The sequence below is a fragment of the Heterodontus francisci genome, chromosome 5 (genome assembly GCF_036365525.1).
Source record: "Heterodontus francisci isolate sHetFra1 chromosome 5, sHetFra1.hap1, whole genome shotgun sequence".
In the NCBI taxonomy this organism is placed as follows: Eukaryota; Metazoa; Chordata; class Chondrichthyes; order Heterodontiformes; family Heterodontidae; genus Heterodontus; species Heterodontus francisci.
In genome coordinates, this window is record NC_090375.1 from 66,623,408 (window position 1) to 66,644,742 (window position 21,335).

The 21,335-nt window shown below is 41.7% G+C and overlaps 1 protein-coding gene across 2 annotated transcripts in view; it reads right to left on the reverse strand.

The window, feature by feature from the left end:
- The window catches only part of si:dkey-22o22.2 (neural-cadherin), a 295,092-nt gene that overhangs the window by 166,951 nt on the left and 106,806 nt on the right, over positions 1-21,335 (reverse strand). For both annotated transcript variants that reach the window (XM_068031572.1, XM_068031571.1), the window contains exons 2-4: positions 11,958-12,149; positions 10,470-10,695; positions 361-565 (exon numbers count right to left, since the gene is read on the reverse strand). In XM_068031572.1, coding sequence (XP_067887673.1) covers positions 361-565; positions 10,470-10,695; positions 11,958-12,149 — 623 coding nt within the window. The remainder of the gene's footprint in view (positions 1-360; positions 566-10,469; positions 10,696-11,957; positions 12,150-21,335) is intronic.

Below are 21,335 nucleotides of genomic sequence, written 5' to 3' on the forward strand. Positions count from 1 at the left end.
ACAAAAGGCCTTTTTATTTTGGTTAGAGGAGGAGGATGGGTGGGAGACACTACACCTGTAGTGTTTCGGGTTTAGCAACTGCCCGAATATATAGGTTTACTTACCCAGCAGTCCCCTTGTCCGCCGAAACAAAAGGTAAGTTATTTTAAACTGAAACTCACCTTCCCAGCTGACACCTCACTCGCACTATCGCTGCTTCAGAAAAACAAATAAACAATCTGCATTTATGAGATGTGACAATATTCTTTCCTATATTTATTATCTGTTTCTTGCTGAAAAGTTGTACTTGAGGAGCAGAAGACATGTTTAAGTAAATCAGGTTGTAAATTATTCAAATTAATCATGCTTCCTCCATCATACCTCAGTGACACTGCTGAGCCCTGTGCCAGATTCCAGTGCTCGCACCAGTAGGTGGTAGAGGTGGTGTTCACTTTCATAATCAATGCTGTGTATCAGGCTTAGCTCCCCATTGTCCTGATTGATACTGAACAGACTGCTGGGATTGATCAGTAAGGAATATGACAGAAGCTTCCTCTGGAATGAAATGGCTTCTACAACTGTCAATCTGTCAAAAAGGAAACACAAGCAATGATAGAAAATGCATCTAGAAGTCTTCCTTATGCACCAAATATAAACCCCAAATTGTCCATTTAATTAATGAGCATCATGTAAAATATAGAACATCATTTTCCTACTGATCAGAAAATCTGCATTTTATGGCGTAATGGAACATCTGTGTGGGTTTTTAATATGTCCAGTGTTACTTCGTCTGAAAAATGCTACCATAGATTTCAATATATTCAGAAACATTCCAGACTTTGAGGTTCTTAATCTCCAAGATGTATTCCTTAGTTGAAAGAAAACTGTAGATTGTGGATAGATCTCAACTGTGTAGTGTAGTTCTCAGGTTGTACTGGTTTGTAACTAGCTCTATAAATTGAACAGAGACTAGTCCATATAGTGGTACTATATATTTTACTAGTGTGTCACAAATTCTACATGACATAGAGCAGTGCTTAGCTGTAAAAGTATATTGTCAATTATTCCTCTCTCATTGCACAATATCCAGTCTAGGATGGCCTGTTCTCTAGTTGGTTCCTCAACGTAATGGTCCAGAAAACCAGCCCGTATACACTCCAAGAATTCCTCCTTTATGGTATTGTGACTAATTTGATTTGCCCAATCTATATGCAGATTAAACTCACCCTGAATTACAGATGTTCCTTTATCGCATGTGTCTCTAATTTCCTGTGTAATGCCATTCCCAACAGCACCACTACAGTTTGGGGGTCTATTTATAACCCCCACTAACGTTTTTTGGCCCTTAGTGTTTCTCAGCTCTACCCATACAGATTCCACATCGTCAGAGTTAATATCTTTCCTCACTATTGCTTTAATTTCCTCTTTAACCAGCAATGCAACTCCACCACCTTTTGCTTTTTGTCTGTCCTTCCTAAATACTGAATACCCCTGGATGTTCATTTCCCATCCCTGGTCACCTTGCGGCCATGTCTCCATAATCCCAACTATATCATACCCGTTTGTATCTTTTCGACATCCTTCCTAAAGTTGGCTTGCCAAAACTGGACACAGTGAGGTAAATATTGATACACATTGCAGCAATTTTTTGGGCGTAAGGTGGGAACAACATTGAGAAATTTACCAGTAAAATGGCCAACATATGCATCCAGCCCACTGCTACATTAGTCATATCCATTCTTAGGTATGTTGGGCGGCCGCCGAAAGCATATGTCTAAATCATATCAAAAGTCCCTCTGTGAAATTAGATTATGATGAATGGAGCACGTGCCAAACCTGCCCCATTCAGGATTCTTCAGCAGCCCCCCTATGGCCACCAAAGGAAAATACTTTTTAAAAATGTAAATGTATTAAAAAAACTTCCTGTTGACTCAACTCCACAGTCATTATGATCACTCCCTATCGCTCCTCCATTGCCCACTCCAACCCCCTGAATGGACTAAAGTAAGTCCTCACGGGTAATAATCTCTGCATTACTTACAGTGCCACATGCCAGCAATAGTAGAAATAGGAAGATAGGGAAGATCAATGATGGCATTTTACAGTGCCTTTGAGGACAACTTGGAGGTGGGAAGGCTGATTTTCCTGACATCATCCCACTACCATCCCATTTTGCCAGCAGCGGGAAAGATGACAGACAGCCCACCTGCCCGGAGCACAATTCAGTCACTTAAGTGGCCAATTAATGGCCTCTTCCCACCTCTGCAGGCATTTTACCAGTGGTGGTCCCTCCACCGCGTCGGGAGACTCCCAGCGGGCTCTGGTATAGGGAGACCCCCTTTTTTGGGCACTCATGAAGAAGCCTGCCAGGGGCAATGGCCATCCCCCACAACATTAGCGCTGTCTGCCCCTCAACAACCCTGTGCCCACCCACCAATCCTCACTGGGGCCTGCCGACTGATGCTGGCATCCCCAGACCCCACTTACCTTACTTTGATGGCGCACATCCGTCGATGCGCCCTTGTCCTCCAGGTACAGCCCCAGTAGTGGCCACTGCTCTCAGTTGCACTGTTGAGGCTACTGAGCCGCCAGCCTTCTGATTGCCCGGCAGTTCTTGGGGGCGGACGGCAATTGTTAATTGGATGGCACTCCCGGCAGCTGCCAGTTAATTGTCTGCCGCCCATAAAATGCGGCCCAGGTTCCCTGCCAAACAAGGTTAACCTCCCCGCTTTCGGCCCTGGTGACAGGGCCCCTGCCACCTTTGAAAAATCCCAGCCAATACATAGCTTGAGGCATGGTGCAGGAGGGAGGGCTTCAGATTCTTAGAGCATTGGGACCAGTTCTGAGGCAGGAGGCACCTATTCAAAAGGGCCAGTTGCACCTCAACAGGACTGAGACCAATATCCTCACGGGGAGTTCACTAGTGTGGTTGGGAAGCGTTTAAGCTAAATTGGCAGAGAGGTGGGCACCACCTCTAGAAGTAGAAAAGAGGAATAAGGTGCATGAAGGAGTGGGATTGTTGGATAATACTAGAGAAGGAAGTTAGTACGATATTAGATAGGAGCTGATTGAGAAGGACTATGAGAAGTACAAAGACAGGTTTACAAAGTATGTTTGTAAACACACAAAGTATTGTGAATAAGGTTGGTGAGCTACAAGCACAAATAACTGTGTGGGAATATGATACAATGGCAATAATGGAAATATGGCTTAAAATTGGTGAAGACTGGGCAATTAATATTCACAAATACAAATGTTCAGAAAAGATAGGGAAGGAGAAAAGGGAGATGGGGTGGCAGTACTGAATAGAGAAGACATTGTAGTGTTGGAAAGAAGGATGTCCTTGAGGCGACAAGGACAGAGGCCATTTGGTTAGGGTTGAGAAGCAAAAAGGGTATGATCACGCTACAGGGGGTATTCCATAGGCCTCCAAATAGTGAGAGAAAGATAGAGGAGAAAATCTGCAGGAAATCTGCAGAGTTGTGTCAGAACTATAGAGGACTTTAATTACCCAAATATCAACTGGATATGTCAGAGTAAAAGGTAAGGAGGGACAGAAATTTCTGAAATGTGTTCAGGGGAACTTCCTTGATCAGTATGTTCTTGTTCCAACTAGGAAGGAGACATTGCTGGATCTGGTGCTGGGGAATGAGATGGGCCAAGTGGATCAAGTGTCTGTGGGGGAGCAGTTGGGTTGGTGTGATCATCGTATCATAAGGTTTAGATTAGTAATGGAGGAGAGCAAGGAACAATCTAAAGTACAGCTTCTAAAGTGGAAGAGGGCTAACTTCAATGGAACAAGAGAGAATCTAGCCAGGGTAAAATGGAACCAAAGTTCGACAGGAAAAACTGTAACAGAAAAATGGATGATTGGGTGATCTTTAAGGAGGAGATGTTTCAGGTACAAGCTGGGTTCATTCCAACATGAGGGAAAGGCAGGGGAACCAATAACAGAGCTCCTTTGATGACGAGGGAGATAGAGAATATGATGAAACAAAAAAGAGGGTGAATGATGCATGCCAGGTGAATTCTTCAAGCAAGAACCAGGCCAAATACAATAAGTTGAGAGGGGAGTGAAGAGGAAAATAAGACTGGCAAAGAGAGAATATGAGAATAGAATGGCAGTTAACATAAAAGGTAACCCAAAAATCTTCTATCAGCATGTAAATAGTAAGTGGGTATTAAGAGACAGAGTGGGACGTCGTAAGGATAAAGAAGATGATACATGCTTAGAGGCACAGGGCGAGGCTAGAACACTTAATAAGTACTTTGTATCGCTGTTTACTAAGGAAGAGAATGTTGGCAAAATAGAGGTGGAGATGGTAGAGGTAATGGATGGGGTTAAAACTGGTAGGATGTACTGGAAAGGCTACCTATGCTTTGAGTGGTTAAGTTGCCTGGTCCGGATGGCTTGCATCCCAGATTGCTAAGAGAAATGTGGTGGAGATAGCGGGAGGCCTTGCCATAATCTTCCATTCTTCCCTAGATATGGGGTAGGTGCCGGAGGATTGGAAAGTGGCCAATGTGGCATCCTTGTTCAAGAAAGGGTGTAAGGACATTCCTAGTAACTACAGGCCGGTCAGTTTAACATCAGTGGTGGTTAAGGTTTTAGAAATAATAATCAGGGAATAAAAGTCAACAGGCACTTGGAGAGGTTTGAGTTTAGGAAGGAAAGCCTGCACAGATTAGTAAAAGGCAGATCATGTTTGATTAATTTAATTGAATGTTTTGATGAAGTAACAAAGAAGGTTGATGAAGGGAATGCAGTGGATGTTGTCCATATGGATTTTTAAAAAGTGTTTGTCAAAGTACTACACAAAAGGTTGGTTAACAAAATTGAGGCTGATGGAATAGGAGGGTCAGTGTCAGCTTGGATAAAAAATTGGCTTAAGGACGGAAAACAGTGATTCTTGGTAAATGGTTGTTTTTCAGACTGGAGGATGTTAGACAGTGTTAGTGCTAGGACCACTGTTTTTTGATATATATGAATGGCTTGGATTTTGGAATACAAAGTAAAATTTCAAAATTTGCCAATGATACCAAACCTAGAGGTGTTGCAAACAGTGAGGATGATACCAATTGACTGCAACAGTACACAGATAGGCCTAGCAGAATAGGCAGACAAGTGGCAGATGGAATTTAATACAAAGAAGTGTGAGGTAATATAATTTGGCATAAGGGATAGGGAGAGGCAATAGAGACTTAATGACAAGGTTCTAAAGAGTGTGCAGGGACAGAGGGACCTGGGGATTCATGTGCATAGATCTTTGAAGGTGCAGGACATGGTGAGAGAGTTGTTGGCAAAGTATATGGGATCTTGGGCTTCATAAATAGAGGTATTGACTACAAAAACAGGGAAGTTATGCTGAATCTTTATAAAGCTCTGGTTAGACCACAAATAGAGTATTGCACCCAGTTCTGGTCACCACACTTTAGGAAGGATGTGAAGGTCCATGAGAGTACAGAGGAGAATTACTGGAACAGTTTCAGGGATGAGGGAATTTAGCTACAAGGTTAGATTAGAGAAGCTGGTGTTGGTCTTCTTGGAGCAAAGGAATTTAGATAAAGTAGACAAAGAAAAGATGTTCGCATTAGTTGATGGTACAAGGACGAGGGTACACAGATTTAAGGTGATAGGCAAGAGATACAGGGGAGATGTGAGGAAGGACTTATTTACGCAGTGAGTGGTATGACCTGGAACTTGTTGTCTACGTGGGTGGTGAAAGCAGAGATGATTAATGATTTCAAAAGGAAATTGGATGGGCACTTGAGGGAAATAAACTTGCAGGGTATGGGAATAGAGTGGAAAAATGGGGCTGACTGGATTTTTTTTATTCATTCATGGGATGTGGGGGTCGCTGGCTAGCCCAACATTTAATGCCTATCCCTAATTGCCCTTGCTGTACATAGAGCTGGCATGGACTAGATGGGCAGAATGGCCTCCTTCTGCACCATTATGACTTGGCTTTAGGCATTTACAATGCTAAACTTTCTGTAAAGGTATAACAGGTCCAACAGTTCAAGCATAAAATGTTAATGAAGCCCATGGCCCTCTCAGTTGGGACGATGTCTAGGCCAAGCCAACTTTGCACCCCAATATTCTAAGTTTGGCCTAAGTAATGGTTTGTATAGGTTTAGCATTAACTTTTTCCTTTTGAACTCATTTCACCTAGTGTTCCGACCTCAGTGAGACTGTTAATGTAAAACACAAGACATGAACTCCCCAGACCAATTTAGAGATGTACACGACAAGATTTACTTTTACTATAAGAACTAAACTAAAAATCAATATTAACTACACAGTACTTTGTTAGTAGCTAATAGACTAAATTACAGAGAAAGATATTTCCCTTTAAATTGTTAAAAGACTTGAAAACCCCACAGCACATTTGTATGTTACACAATAATTGGAAAGTGTGAAAATAGATAAGTCCCCTGGGCCAGATGGGATTTATCCTAGGATTCTCTGGGAAGCCAGGGAGGAGATTGCAGAGCCTTTGACCTTGATCTTTATGTCATCATTGTCGACAGGAATAGTGCCGGAAGACTGGAGGATAGCAAATGTTGTCCCCTTGTTCAAGAAGGGGAGTAGAGACAGCCCTGGTAATTATAGACCTGTGAGCCTTACTTCGGTTGTGGGTAAAATGTTGGAAAAGGGTATAAGAGATAGGATTTATAATCATCTTGAAAAGAATAAGTTCATTAGAGATAGTCAGCACGGTTTTGTGAAGGGTAGGTCGTGCCTCACAAACCTTATTGAGTTTTTTGAGAAGGTGACCAAACAGGTGGATGAGGGTAAAGCCGTGGATGTGGTGTATATGGATTTCAGTAAGGCGTTTGATAAGGTTCCCCATGGTAGGCTATTGCAGAAAATACGGAAGTATGGGATTGAAGGTGATTTAGTGCTTTGGATACAAAATTGGCTAGCTGAAAGAAGACAGAGGGTGGTGGTTGATGACAAATGTTCATCCTGGAGTTTAGTTACTAGTGGTGTACTGCAAGGATCTGTTTTGGGGCCACTGCTGTTTGTCATTTTTATAAATTACCTGGATGAGGGTGTAGAAGGGTGGGTTAGTAAATTTGCGGATGACACGAAGGTTGGTGGAGTTGTGGATAGTGCCGAAGGATGTTGTAGGTTACAGAGGGACATGGATAGGCTGCAGAGCTGGGCTGAGAGATGGCAAATGGAGTTTAATGCGGAAAAGTGTGAGGTGATTCACTTTGGAAGGAGTAACAGGAATGCAGAGTACTGGGCTAATGGGAAGATTCTTGGTAGTGTAGATGAACAGAGAGATCTTGGTGTCCAAGTGCATAAATCCCTGAAGGTTGCTAACCAGGTTAATAGGGCTGTTAAGAAGGCATATGGTGTGTTAGCTTTTATTAGTAGGGGGATCGAGTTTCGGAGCCACGAGGTCATGCTGCAGCTGTACAAAACTCTGGTGCGGCCGCACCTGGAGTATTGCGTGCAGTTCTGGTCACCGCATTATAGGAAGGATGTAGAAGCTTTGGAAAGGGTGCAGAGGAGATTTACTAGGATGTTGCCTGGTATGGAGGGAAGGTCTTACGAGGAAAGGCTGAGGGACTTGAGGTTGTTTTCGTTAGAGAGAAGGAGGAGCAGAGGTGACTTAATAGAGACATATAAGATAATCAGAGGGTTAGATAGGGTAGATAGTGAGAGTCTTTTTCCTCGGATGGTGATGGCAAACACGAGGGGACATAGCTTTAAGTTGAGGGGTGATAGATATAGGACAGATGTCAGAGGTAGTTTCTTTACTCAGAGAGTAGTAGGGGCGTGGAACGCCCTGCCTGCAACAGTAGTAGACTCGCCAACTTTAAGGGCATTGGACAGACATATGGATGAAAATGGAATAGTGTAGGTCAGATGGTTTCACAGGTCGGCGCAACATCGAGGGCCGAAGGGCCTGTACTGCGCTGTAATGTTCTATGTTCTATGTTCTAATATCCACATTGAAGGGATATCTTTTTAGTTAAAAGTCCCAAACTCTTCCCAGTTGCATCTCCCAGTCCTTCTCAAAGTCAATGTCCTTGTCACTCATTTCTTCTGAGCACTTTCGACCTGGACAACCATGAATAAAGGTGATCTCTGGCAACCCTGTTGGTCTTTTCCCCTCCTCAAACCTAGGCTTTAGTATTGGGTTCAAGTTTTAGCAACATCTTGTTGTATCAGTGTACTGAGAGCATATGGTTTTTCTCTCTCTCTCTCTTCTGAGGCTACCACTGATGGTCTTTGTTTTCCTCTCTTCGTTATAGCCTACTGACTTCTGAAAGTCTGTTGAATTTATCCAGAACAAAAGTCAATAGCCATTTGTCTTTTTCAACATGCAGAGTCCACAAGTCTGGCCACAGCAGAACCATCCAGGCTTTCCTTTCTTTCCAGGTGTTAAAAATTTAAACTCAAGTTTCTACCTTGAGAGTCCTGGTTCCCTATTTATGATCTGAAAGTCTGAGACAGTGAAACCAATTGTTCTTCAGGTGTTACAACCTTGACTTCTGCTTTCAAAAGGGTCTTTTATTTGGGTTCCTTGTTCACAGGTAACCAGGATCCCTGTCTTGTAACTAGGCAGACTTGGTGTGAGGTCGCTTTGCTAAAGATCACACTTTTTGAAAACATAAACATACCACAAAGTCATAATACTCGTTATAAAACTTAAGATTCCATGTGCTTTTTAAAAAAAATATCAGCTTTATCAACTGGTCCTTTCACTTTTAAACATATGTCTATCTGTCTACCCTTAAGTCTTTTTGCTCTTCTACTCCTATTAAAGTTTTGCCATTCAGTAGAGATTCTCATTCTTCCTTCTAAGATGTATTGGTTCACATTTCTCCGTATTAAATTTCATCCACACAATATACTAACCTGACTATATCCTCCTAAAGTCTCATGTAGTCCTTTTCAATGGTTGACCATACTTCCTATATTTGCATCTGAGATTGTGCCCCTTAATCCCAAATCCAGACCATTTACATATATTAAGATGTATATGCTAAATTAATTGATTTCTTGGAATCTTAGGGAAGGTTGGGTGTTATAACTAGCCTCAATGTCCTCAGGTTAAAAAGTGGAAAACACAGTTGAGGTTTTCACGCCTGATTGCTATCCATTGGAAAGTGCTTATGTGAGGATGTCAGCTGATTCAATTGAGTTTGGATGAATAGACTGCCTGCACTCACTGTCTTGCCTCATACATTAAGATCAGGGATGGTATTAGTGCTGGGCAAACTGTGCAATTGCACAGGGCCCATGCCCCAAGACTCCAATGATATCAGATTAAGTTGGTAGTATTTAGTATCATTGTCCAGTATACCTAGGCAACCCAAACCAAGCTTTTGCACAAAGCAAACACCATCTTGATTTGGACAAACAGCTATGAGAGGTACTGGAAGATGTCACTCCTCCCGATAGGTCCACTTCACAACAGGAATTCATGAATTGGGAGAAAAGTGGGCGGGGGGAGGGGGAAGGGTGGGGATCGTCACACAATTACAAAACAAGTATTTTGACAAAGGATCTGCACCCAAAACATTAGATTATCTATTCTCTCCACTGTTGATTCCTGACCTGCTATGTGTTTCCAACATTTATGTTTTGGTTTCATATTTCAAGCATTGGCCTTTTTTTGTTTTTTGTTCACAAATATATTAATTGCATCAGCCTTTTTGTACAGAAATACTAATATGTCAATGAGAAAGATTCGTGTGGGGGGGCAACGTTATTCACCAATTTTTAAACTAACAAGCAATTGAAAAATCTTGCTAAAGCTGCCACAGCTCATTGGATCAAATTATTCTAAAACACACTGTAAAATTCTAGAAGGAGGTAAGCAAAGAGGCAGATAAAACTCCTCTATATCCTGATTCATATCATAGTGATTGAAATACATCTCCTTCATGTATGTGTTGAAACCAAATAATTCAAAGCTTAAAATAACAGAATCTCTGCTTTGCTTCATTGATTTTTCCAATATAGAGCTGCTTAGCTCTGGGAAAGGAGTCAAATGACTAAAAGCTATTGGGATGCTCATCTTTTTTTTCTGTCTAAGCAGCCATGAGGAATGACATTGCTAAGGAAATTATTGGCTACAACATGTTCATTTCTGATAAACTTTACAACTTTGCTACACCACAGCCTTCTCGTGTTGGAAATTATATTTGTGGATCTAGGAATATTGTGAAAGGACAGTCTTGGTAGAGTTATATTTTGCTATCTAACATTGACACGATCATGGTCATGTGAATTTAAGAATTGTTCAAAATATTGAATTAATAAAACTGTTATTTGGAAATGGAGTTTCATTCTTTTTACCAGTATTCATTGCTATGCACTTCTGGAATGTTATTCCTGCTGATACAAAATGACATCAAAGATGTACTGATGGTGTCTAGAAAATTAAGAGGAATGGCAGCTATTTAAATTGGTAATGTTTGAGCCAGTTGCCTTATACTGATAAGCTCTGGCAGTTGGTACTTACGGTTGTCCTGCTGGGGTATTCTCAGAAACAAAAACACTGTAGGACACATTGGTAAACTGTGGAGGTCTGGAGCCAACCAGAATGAAAATAGATGCAGGAGGGCCTTTGTTGCCCCGTTTATTGACAGTCAGCACAGTTAACACGTATTCATTTTGTCTGAGCAGAGTTGAGCCAGTGGTCCTGATGATGCCTGAACTCTTGTCAACTTCAAATCTATTTTCTCCGCCTGTAGGTATCAGAGTCATGACACGTTAGGCACATGAAGAAGAAGCAATATAAGTCCGCGCCTTTAGCTATTGAACTATTCTGATTACATTTACACTGGGAAGAATAGCCACATGTCTTTAGATTAAAAGAATGGGATCAACTTCAGCATAATTTAATGACATTGCCAGAGGCTGACTTGTGATATCAGTAGAAAAAATATCACTGGTTGAAAATATATCAACATTTTTCAAAGGAAATAATTTTTACAGGAGTGAGTGTCATCGCAAGCATGAAGATTATTTTATTTAGTAATTGAAAAACTCATACTAGTGTTCTAATTAGATTAGATTGTGACATGAGTTGACAAATATGCCCATTCATGAATTTGTCCATAACTCACTCCAGTTAACCTAATTTGTGGGGATATCGTATCACAAGGCTTCCTAGCCAGAACATATCCTGAGTGTGTAGAGCAGACTCGAATAGCCACAGCTATTTCCATCATAAAGATGTTTCAATGGTCTCACCTTCAGAACATTGCAGCACTGCCCTCGAAGTTGGTTTTAATATTCATCCAAGCCAACTTGATGCTTATTGCTCAGTGACAATTTTGTGGCAATGGGATGCTTATAATGACGTTAACTAAGATTGCTCAATGCCTTCATTGGTTTCCATTCCCAACAGCTATTCAATTGCCCCTGGAAATGTATGTGCGAATATGGGGTGACAAGATCACGCTCAGTTCTCAAGTCTCAATACTTTAATCACCTGCTGGTATTAAAGTATGGACTCTGAGATGGAGATTGGTCACTTGAGCAGACTACTACCAAACTACAGAAAAGGAAGGAAAAAAAGGTAAAAAAAATTATTGGCTTGCAAATTACTGGCTATAATTTTATTACACCATAAATAATTCACTTTTCACAGGGTGAAAAGAGCATCTAACACTTGTGGAACTGTACATCTACAGGGAGTTAACAACTTCATACAGAAGGAAGGGAGAGAAGAAAGTTATCAGTAAAAGGAGGAAAATAGTGAACTGGTGAGCAGGGGAGGGTTGAGCTGGGGAGATGTTGTTGGTAAGAGGAATGGAGCACAGGGATGCCAAATCAGTCACACCTATCCTTTGAACTAGTGAGTGGATTAAGAAAAGCATTGGCTGAGGTACAAAGAGGGGACCATGGGTGGAACAGATCATGGAAAAAGATCATACAAAAAAACCTACAAAAAATCCTACTTTAGAAGCACTTGGCATGCATAAGAATTTTCTTTATTTCTTACCCTCTGTTAGAAAATATTCTATTCCATCAGTGGAGTGATCGGAATCATCCCATGCAGAAAGCTGGAAAACAGGTGTACCCTTGGGAGCATCTGAAGATACCACTGTTAGATAAGGGAACAGCTGCATAGTCCACTCCGGAAAGCTTTCCCTCAGCACGTTGATTGTCAAATGAGATAGGTACCAGTCTTCACCTGTAAAAGGTCAATAGTCACCACATTGTTTCCCACATTCTTCTACAAGTAGATCATAATGGCTTTTCCAACATACAGTTAATTTTTCCGACTATAGCTGAACACTGTGACACGCTGTGGAAAGAGAACTGTGCAAATTATAAAATGGTCCCAGTTAAGCTCAGCACAAAAGAAGTAATCAATGAAATAGAAAAAATAAAGACTTGCATTTATATAGCACCTTTCATGACCTCAAGACATCCCACAGCATTTTAAGATCAACAAAGTACTTTTAAAGTGTAGTCACTGTCGCAATGTAGGAAGCGTGGCAAACAATTTATGCTCAGCAAGCTCTCACAAACAGCAATGTGATAATAACCAGATAATCTGTTTTTGGGAATTTGATTGAGGGATAAATATTGGCCAGGACACTGGGGATAATTCCGCTGCTCTACTTTGTAATAGTGCCATGGGATCATCTACGTCCATTTAACTAAGCAGATGGGGCCTCAGTTTAATGTCTCATTTGAAAGACAGCACCTCTGAAAGTGCAGCACTCCTTGAATACTACAATGGAATGTCAGCCTAGATGTCTCTGCTCAAGTCTTGCAGTGGGACCTGAGCCAACAGCATTCAAACTCAGAGGCAAGAGTGCTACCGAATGAGCCACAGCTGACATGTAAGCATGGCCCTACACTTGCAACAATGTCAGCAGCAAGACTTTCACTATTATATATCTCAGGACAGTTTGGTTGCAGCACCTTACCCCTATAATGTTTCTCAAGATCAAGCTTAGAAAAGTACCCACCCAACTCTGTTTCGCACACCAGTCATCATGACCTCCCGGTGTGAAACTGCCAATTTAATGCTGCATTATGGCAGATTGCTAGGCTGGACTTATAACTGGCTGAGACTGCTTAAACTAGTTCTAATAAAATCCTTTTAGTTGTGGGAAGGAGAGGTTTTTAGCACATCAGTTAGGACTAGATTCTAATTCAGATTCTAGGAGAATTGCACATTAAGTAGCTACCCGCATTTCACCACATCTCTTGAAGATGGAACTTTTCATATACAGAATATCAACCGTATAAGAAGAATTAAAGACGTAACATTTATATAGTATTTTATCATATCATCAGATTTTCCAAAGTACTCTAAGCCAATTGATTACTTTTGACAGCCAGGTTATGGCCTTCATATCCCATAGGCAGTGAAATGAATGAATGGTTGGATAATGTTTCAAGTAGTGTTGGAGGAAAGAATGTTAGCCAACATCCCAGAAGAGCTCCCTCCTCTTCAGATGATGCCATGGGGAAATTTCTTCCACCCGAGTAGCAGAAAGAGCCTTGATTTGGCATCTCACCTCAAAGACAGCATCACCTAAAATGCAACACTGCCCCAGTTACAACCTAGAATATGTGCTACAAAGAACTTTATGGAGTTTTAATCTATAACTTTATGCATTGACAAATATCCAGCATTTCCCCAATAAGCCAGATGATTTGCTATCTTGGATGGCCACTCCCTGCTGCCCCTTATTGCAAAACTTATTCCCTTCATACTGGCTTTTATGAGTTACAAATATCTTAGGAACAGTTTTAATCAACTTAATAAAATACGAGAAGCCCTGGATAAGAAAAGACCATTTTCCCATCAAACCTCATCCTTCCAGTACCGTGATTCTTGCTATCAAAGTATCCAACTGCAGTTTGACCAACTTCAATGTTTCTGTCTCCATGACCCAGCCTGGCAGATTTATTTCAAAGATTTATCCCTCTTTGAATTAAAAAAATCTGATATTTGAAAATATTTTTCACTGATTTCCATGTGTGTCCTTGGTTTTACTTTCCTGGCTTAATTAAAAGCAATAATCTGAATGTAATTTAGCTATGCTGTTTAATATTTTACATAGTTCAATGAAGGTCTTTCTTAATTGCTTTTTTTCAGACTGTAAAGCTAAAGCCTCTCTAATCTTTTCTCATCCCTTCCACTTGGGATCAGAGTTGTTCTTCACGGTCCCAGTTGACTCTGTAAAAGTGTGAATTTGGTGCAGTCATAGCATGCTTGCCTCAGTTAGACAATTGTAAGTTCAATTCCCACTCCAGGACTTCAGCACACAATCTAAACTGACACTTTGGTGCATTACTGAGGGAATGCGGAACTGTCAGATTTGTAACCTTTTGCTAAAACATTAACTATAGCCCTATTTGCCTGGTCAAGTTGATGTAACGAATCCCATGGCACTACTTGACTCATCAAGCAATGTTATAGGAAATATGCTAGTATATACAAAAGGTCTACTTCAAAATGGAAGCATATCTCCGACCTTCCTTGAAAATAAATCACATATCTGATGAATACCAAATCCACTTTCAAAATTGCCAATGTGGGCCACATCAATTCACCCAGCCAAATGAATATTATTCATGAGACAGAGTAGGGTAGGAAAAATGAGAACCAAAGAGTTTCATTGCTAAATAATCTACAGAGTGGTATTAAAGGGTGGGTAATCGGGTGAGCACAACATGTTTTCAGTTCTGAAGCTTGGTTTGAAATCCAGTGTAGACGACTTGATAAATATCCTGTATCTGTTGGCTGTAAGCATCTTACGTAAAATGAGTCTGTGTCGCCTCAAGTCAGTTCCTAGCCAGCTCGGGCCACAACACAAAATTTACTCAGATTGAATGCTAAATTGGCAATCTCATTAGAGAGGCAAAAAAGGTTGCTGACATGAGAGTTGGAAATCTCGCGTATTGGTGCAAGCTGCTCTGCTGAAATTAGTGTTCATGCCCATTGTAGGGGAAGGTAACAAAGCTTTACTCTCCATCTGGCTTGTGTCTTATCTGACTTGGAAACTCTTCGTGCAAATACTGGATGCCTGAAATGGGAAGTCATTGCACTTTGCAGCACCCGAATCCCTCAGCTAGATAAGCAGATAAATATATGTTTTAAAGACATTTCTTAAAGGGCTAAACCAAAAGTGTTCAAACGTCACATTTAAAGTAGGGAAAATGAAAGATTTTTTTTTTAAACTATTGTGGATACGAATAGACAGGAAAAAACTTAAGTAATTTTCAGACTCAGCTGTCAGAATAAGTGGGCATATTGTGAGGAACTATTACCATAAAGATATTATGAGGATCAGGCAAGGAGATGTCAAGTCATGACAAATATTGACAACATGTATTCCATAGATGCGCATTATTATCAGCATCAGGGCATCACTGGGACTCAACTGGAGGATTGTAATGGGATAACAAATGGAAATGCTATGATCTTTTGAACTGCAAACTTCAGATCTCATTTGGGAACTAGTTTTTGTCTATATTTTATGAAATAAATAAAGTATCAACAACTCCTAACATGACATCAACCCATCATGTGTCAGATCCACTGCCAGCTGGTAGATGCATCAGCTGCATCTGAAGAAACATTTTTTAATGGCAACTGCAGACATTAATTCCCAGATTGTGTGTTCTTTGGTATTTAATGATGTAACATGCTTTGGATTATAGGCTCTTTGATGAACTAAAATGCTCAGAAAATGAGCTGCATTCCTTTCAGCAGCATAGCCTTTAGAAATCAATGGAGTCTTGATAGCGCTAAAATTTGAAGGAAAGAAAAGCGCACAGTGGGTGATGGCTGTAGGGACAAAATGCCCCTTTAGTAGTTTGCCGTAACCACGGTGCTCCATCTGCTTGATGGGACTTACGCTTTAATTAGCATACTTACTTTCCTCTATTGTCCCTGTCTACAGCGCTGAACTTGCAGAGCTGAATAGTTCTCCTGTGGGTGTGCTGCTGTTTAATTGACAGTACTACTCCTGCTTGAGGACTAATCAGTCACTCAGTGGTAAAAGAAATGGAAGTGTGCCATAGATACTGTGATGAGAGTAAACAAGCCTGCCTCTTTCTTTAGGCGGTGGTTGCGGGGGGGGGAAGCAGAGGTGTGGGCAGTGGATTGGGGGGTAGGGCAGGGAGAGAAATGTTTGTGAACAGCAGCCCTTATAATTAAGCACAAATACATATACTTGTTCCTTGTTTGTGTGAACCTGTAGGGTAAACAGCGACATGGTGTCAGTAATGTAGAGTCCATCTAGCTAATCAACAACATCAACTAGGTGGAAGACTGGGGAGCTCCCAGATTTACACAGCTAAACAAACATCTAGTAAAAACTCTTAAATATCAGTGCCAAGCAACTTCCAACAGTAGCTCATTTCTAATTAGTTTTTTTGTTTTTTTTCAGGCATCAAGCATGCTAAGTCTTCAGTGAAAATACTAGTGTACTGAAGTCTCTGTGTCAATCAATAACCAGATGCTGTTGCCTCTAACACCTCCTAAAGGGTACTGCTGTAAGAGAAAATTAAACACACTCAAGATAGACGACAAATTAGTGTCGCAGATTAATAGCTTGATGTCAGTCATTACACAGATACAGTGAGAGGGAATACATAGTTACTCCTTATAACATACAAGCATTGGATGTATTTGTTTCCAAATCCCTCATATCTTGTTCATACGTTGAGTCCTCCTGATTTAATTAGGAGTGGTAACCCCATTTAGAAAGCTCTGTCAATGGTAGCCTTAATAGGTATAATGCCCCATGTGGTATGGTAAGGAGCCCCAAAGATTAAAGGAACCCTGTGATAATCCCTGATCTATGCTGAGTTAGCTAATCTTGGCCAGAGAAGCAATAGGGTGGCCCAAATTGATTTCAGAGCCCCAGGGTTAGGGAAGAGAAAGATCAGCCAAAATTCCTGCTAGAAAATATTCATGCTTGGCTGTTGGTTGAGAGTGGGATTGGGTAAAGTTGTGGTGCCGTCCGTAGTTGAATAGTATGTTGACAGTCACATGAAGAACGGGTAAAGTACCAGTATATTGCCGGTACACATGGAACTGTACCCCAAAAACTGTCAGCGCCTTCAGGACAGGAAGGGGGAAATTGGAAAAGAAATATAATTTTTTTTTAAATCCACACTTAAATCTTTGAACAGAACAAAACTATCCCAGAGTCTACATTCTTGGATGGTCACCTAGCCAATTTTTCTCATGGAAAAATTGATTAGCATGATATCGAGTACAGAGATTGTGACTCATGATTACTCCACACCTGGTTCCGTTGAGACCGGCAGCACACAAACTGCTTATCTAAATGATTTCAGCATGCAGCCCAGTGCAAAGCACAAGTGATGACTGGCTGCACACTCAGTAGGGGGCTCAGATTTGTGTGTAGTGGAAACAATGCACAGCTAGCCTGGACCTCTTAAAGTCAGCCTGCCCCTCTTAAACGGGAGCCGTTGCTGCAACTGTCTCTGGAAGGTTTGGCTGGAAGATAAAGGACAGAAAATGGAGCAACAGGCCAGAGAGCTGGCTCCCAAGTTTTCAGATTCGGCACTGGAGGACTTAGTGATGGAGGTTAAAAGGAGGAGAAATGGCATGTTTATACTGGAGGCTAAGAGATCCTCAAGGCACACCTTGAGAAGGGAATGTGAGTAGGTGGCCAGGGAGGTCAATTCCTAGAGTCTGCCCCTAAGGACCTGACTACAGTGCCAGAGAAAGTTCAATGATTTTATATGGGTGGTCAAGGTCAGTGAATACATCTTCAAATGACTTCTCTGACCCACCGCACCACCAACATCTCACACTGCTCAATGCACCATAAACCCTTCACTCATCCATCAGCAATCAGGACTCATGACTAACATTCAGAGACTCCACCTCATTCTCACATACTTACCAATGATGCCAGCCCTACACCCATCTCACAGCTTCCATATACATCCAGCTATTCAGCTATGGCAGGCACATCACCCAAACACATTGCAACACACTTACTGGCATTCTTTCCTCTTTCTTGCAGGATAACATGGCTTATAACTGCAGGGAGTAGCAGAAAACTGGCAAGGGTCAGTGATGAAGCAATTGAAGATAGTTGGGCCTAGGACACTACCCTGAGGAACACCTGCAGCAATGTTCTGGGGCTGAGATGATTGGCCTCCAACAATTTCAACCATCTTCCTTTGTGCTAGCTATGACTCCAACCAGAGGAGAATTTTCCCTCTGATTCCCATTGACTTCAATTTTGCTAGGGCTTCTTGATAGCATCTTCAGGCAAATGCTGCCTTGATGTCAAGGGCGGTCACTCTCACCTCACTTCTGGAATTCAGCTGTTTTGTCCATGTTTGGAACAAGGCTGTAATGGAGTCTGGAGCCATGTGACCCTGGCAGAACCCAAACAGAGCATAGTACCAGTGAGCAGGTTATTGCTGAGTTAGTGCCACTTGATAGCATTGTTGACATTCCATCACTTTGCTGATGATTGAGAGCAGACTGATGGGGCCATAATTGGCTGGATTGAATTTGTCCTGCTTTTTGTGGACAGGACATACCTGGGCAATTTTCCACATTGTCAGGTAGATGGCAGTGTTGTAGCTGTACTGGAACAGCTTGGCTAAGGGCACAGCTAGTTCTGGAGCACAGGTCTTCAGTACCACAGCTGGGATATTGTCAGGGCCATAGCCTTTGCTGTATCCAGTGCCTCCAACCATTTCTTGATATCATGTGCAGTGAATTGAATTGGCTGAAGATTGGCATCGATGATGGTGGGGACCTCAGGAGGAGGCTGAAATGGATCATCCTCTCAGCACTTCTGGCTGAAGATGGTTGAAAATGCTTCAGCTTTGTCTTTTGCACTGATGTGCTGGGCTCCCCATCCTTGAGGATGGGGATGATTTTGGAGCCTCCTTCTCCTCCGGTTAGTTGTTTAATTGTCTACCGTCATTCACGACTGGATGTGGCAGGACTGCAGAGTTTTGATTTGATCCGTTGGTTGTGTGAACACTTAGCTCAGTCTATAGCATGCTGCTTTCACTGTTTAGCATGCATATAGTCCTGCTTTGTAGCTTCATTAGATTGGCACCTCATTTTAAGGTATGTCTGGTGTTGCTCTTGGCATGCTCTTCTACACTCTTCATTAAACCAGGGTTGGTCCCTTGGCTTAATGGTAACAGTAGAGTGAGGGATATGCTGGGCCATGAGGTTACAGATTGTGGTTGAATACAAGTCTGCTGCTACTGCTGATGGCCCACATGGTCTGATGGATGCCCAGTTTTGAGCTGCTAGATCTGTTCTGAGTTACCCCATTTAGCATGATGTTGTGCCACACAACACGATGGAGGCTGTCCTCAGTGTGAAGATGGGACTTCGTCTCCACAAGTACTGTGCAGTGGTCCCTCCTACCAATACTGTCCTGCACAGATGCATCTGCCACAGGTAAATTGATGAGGATGAGGTTAATTAGGTTTCCTCTCTCTTGTTAGTTCTATCACCATCTGCCAAAGGCCCAGTCTGGAATCGGGGCCAGAAAAAGCCCAAAAATTTATGTTTTATAACTTTTTAAAAAGACTTCCCAGGAGAAGCAGGAGTGCTCGCTCACGGCTCACGTGGAAACTCTAGGCCAGCTTGATCACAAGGCCCTATGAAATTACATCTCTGTCTTAACTGAGTGCTGCAGACCATTCCTTTGGTGCCTGGTGGCAGCCTCCTATCATGCAAAAGCTCCCATGACACTATTTTGAAGAAGAGCAGGGGAGTTCTCCTGGTGCCTGGCCAATAGTTATTCTTCAATCAATATCATTAAAACAGAATATCTAGCCAGTTAACTCATTACAGTTTTAAGGGATCTTGCTGTGTGTAAGCTGACTACTTTGTTTCCAGACATTGCAACAGCAACTACACTTCAAAAGTATTCTGTTATCTATGAAGGGCTTTGGGATGTACTGAGGGCATGAAAGATGCTGTACAAATGCATGTTCTTTATTTCGAACTGATCTGGAGCACTGCAGAGTACTGCACTGAATATGCTGAAATAGGCTGTTCTTGCATTCACTCGGAAATGTTAATAAGAAATACATCTGGATAAGTAAAACAGTTTTCTGTTTAACTGATTCTTTCTGTCCACACATCATCTCCAGGCTGAGAGGATGGATTAGTGACCTGCTTCATAGAATCACACAGCACAGAAGTTCATGCCTCTGCCATTGCTGGTGCATTAGGCACTAGGTTGTGTAAGAGTGGCTTGTGTTGGGCACCATCAGGTTTCCCCTCTGTTGCTCTGGTGATTCACTTCATCTTTGCTCAATGCCAAATTAAGATCTTTTTTTTTTGCTTGCTATTATTTTGACCTTTAGAATAACCTATTTACAGATTTGACAGAACACAGAATGTGACAAAACACAGTGACAATATTTTGTATGCATGTATGACACAGCTATTCATTTAAACTTTTGTCTGAGTAAAGGGCACATATCCTCAGAGTCTTTTTCCCCCATATTTCTTCCAGACCCTTCATAATGACCCTTCACAGGCAACCAGATATCCTGCTCCCAGATCATCTTTATGGAATGACCTCTGGTTGTTCACCTGGGCACAGACAACAATGTACTTTTATATTATAGGATTGCAGATGTGTGGGTCTCCTTCTGGCAGATGCACTCCATAGTCTGAAATCTCCCATGCTCTGGGAAACAATGCCATAATCCACAAAAATGTGGGTTTTTGAATGTACTGTAGCTCTTGTCAGACAGTTTCACTGAAATAAATTTGAAGAGTCAGTTCTGCACGTTTCATTGAAAAGACATGTGCGCATTCACATCCCTGTAGCACTGGCACCTGACCTTAAAATAAAAAGGGGAGCATGACACACTTCAATTAACAAGAGGGAATCAACTGGGCAATGTAATAGTGCCCTAAACAGCCTGATAAGGATATTCTCTGTGATTTCTTTTCCTCCCTTGAAGCAAATCTTTGGTTCACCTTGGCACCTTCCTGCACAGTATGGCACACTTCAAAGAACTGAGAGTAGTGAAGGGTGTTGAAGCTACATTATCTCATTCCATGACACTGAATGATGATAACACCCCACTCCAATTCAGTCTGAGCTACTTCTTGATTGATAGGATTGTTAAAGAGATTAGACGTACTGCATACCATGAAATTTGAATGAGCCAGGGTCTGGCAGGCAGCACTCTATTTGCCTCCTGCTGCCCTGGCAAAAGTTAAGAGCCAGAGCCAAAGGATCACCAACCCAGGAAAATACAGTCCCACAATAAGCACCTACTAAACAATGCACTATTATGAAAGGAACTAAAGGGAGTCATCATTGTAAATGAATTCTACTATATGGGTAAAGTCTAGCACTGGAATGTA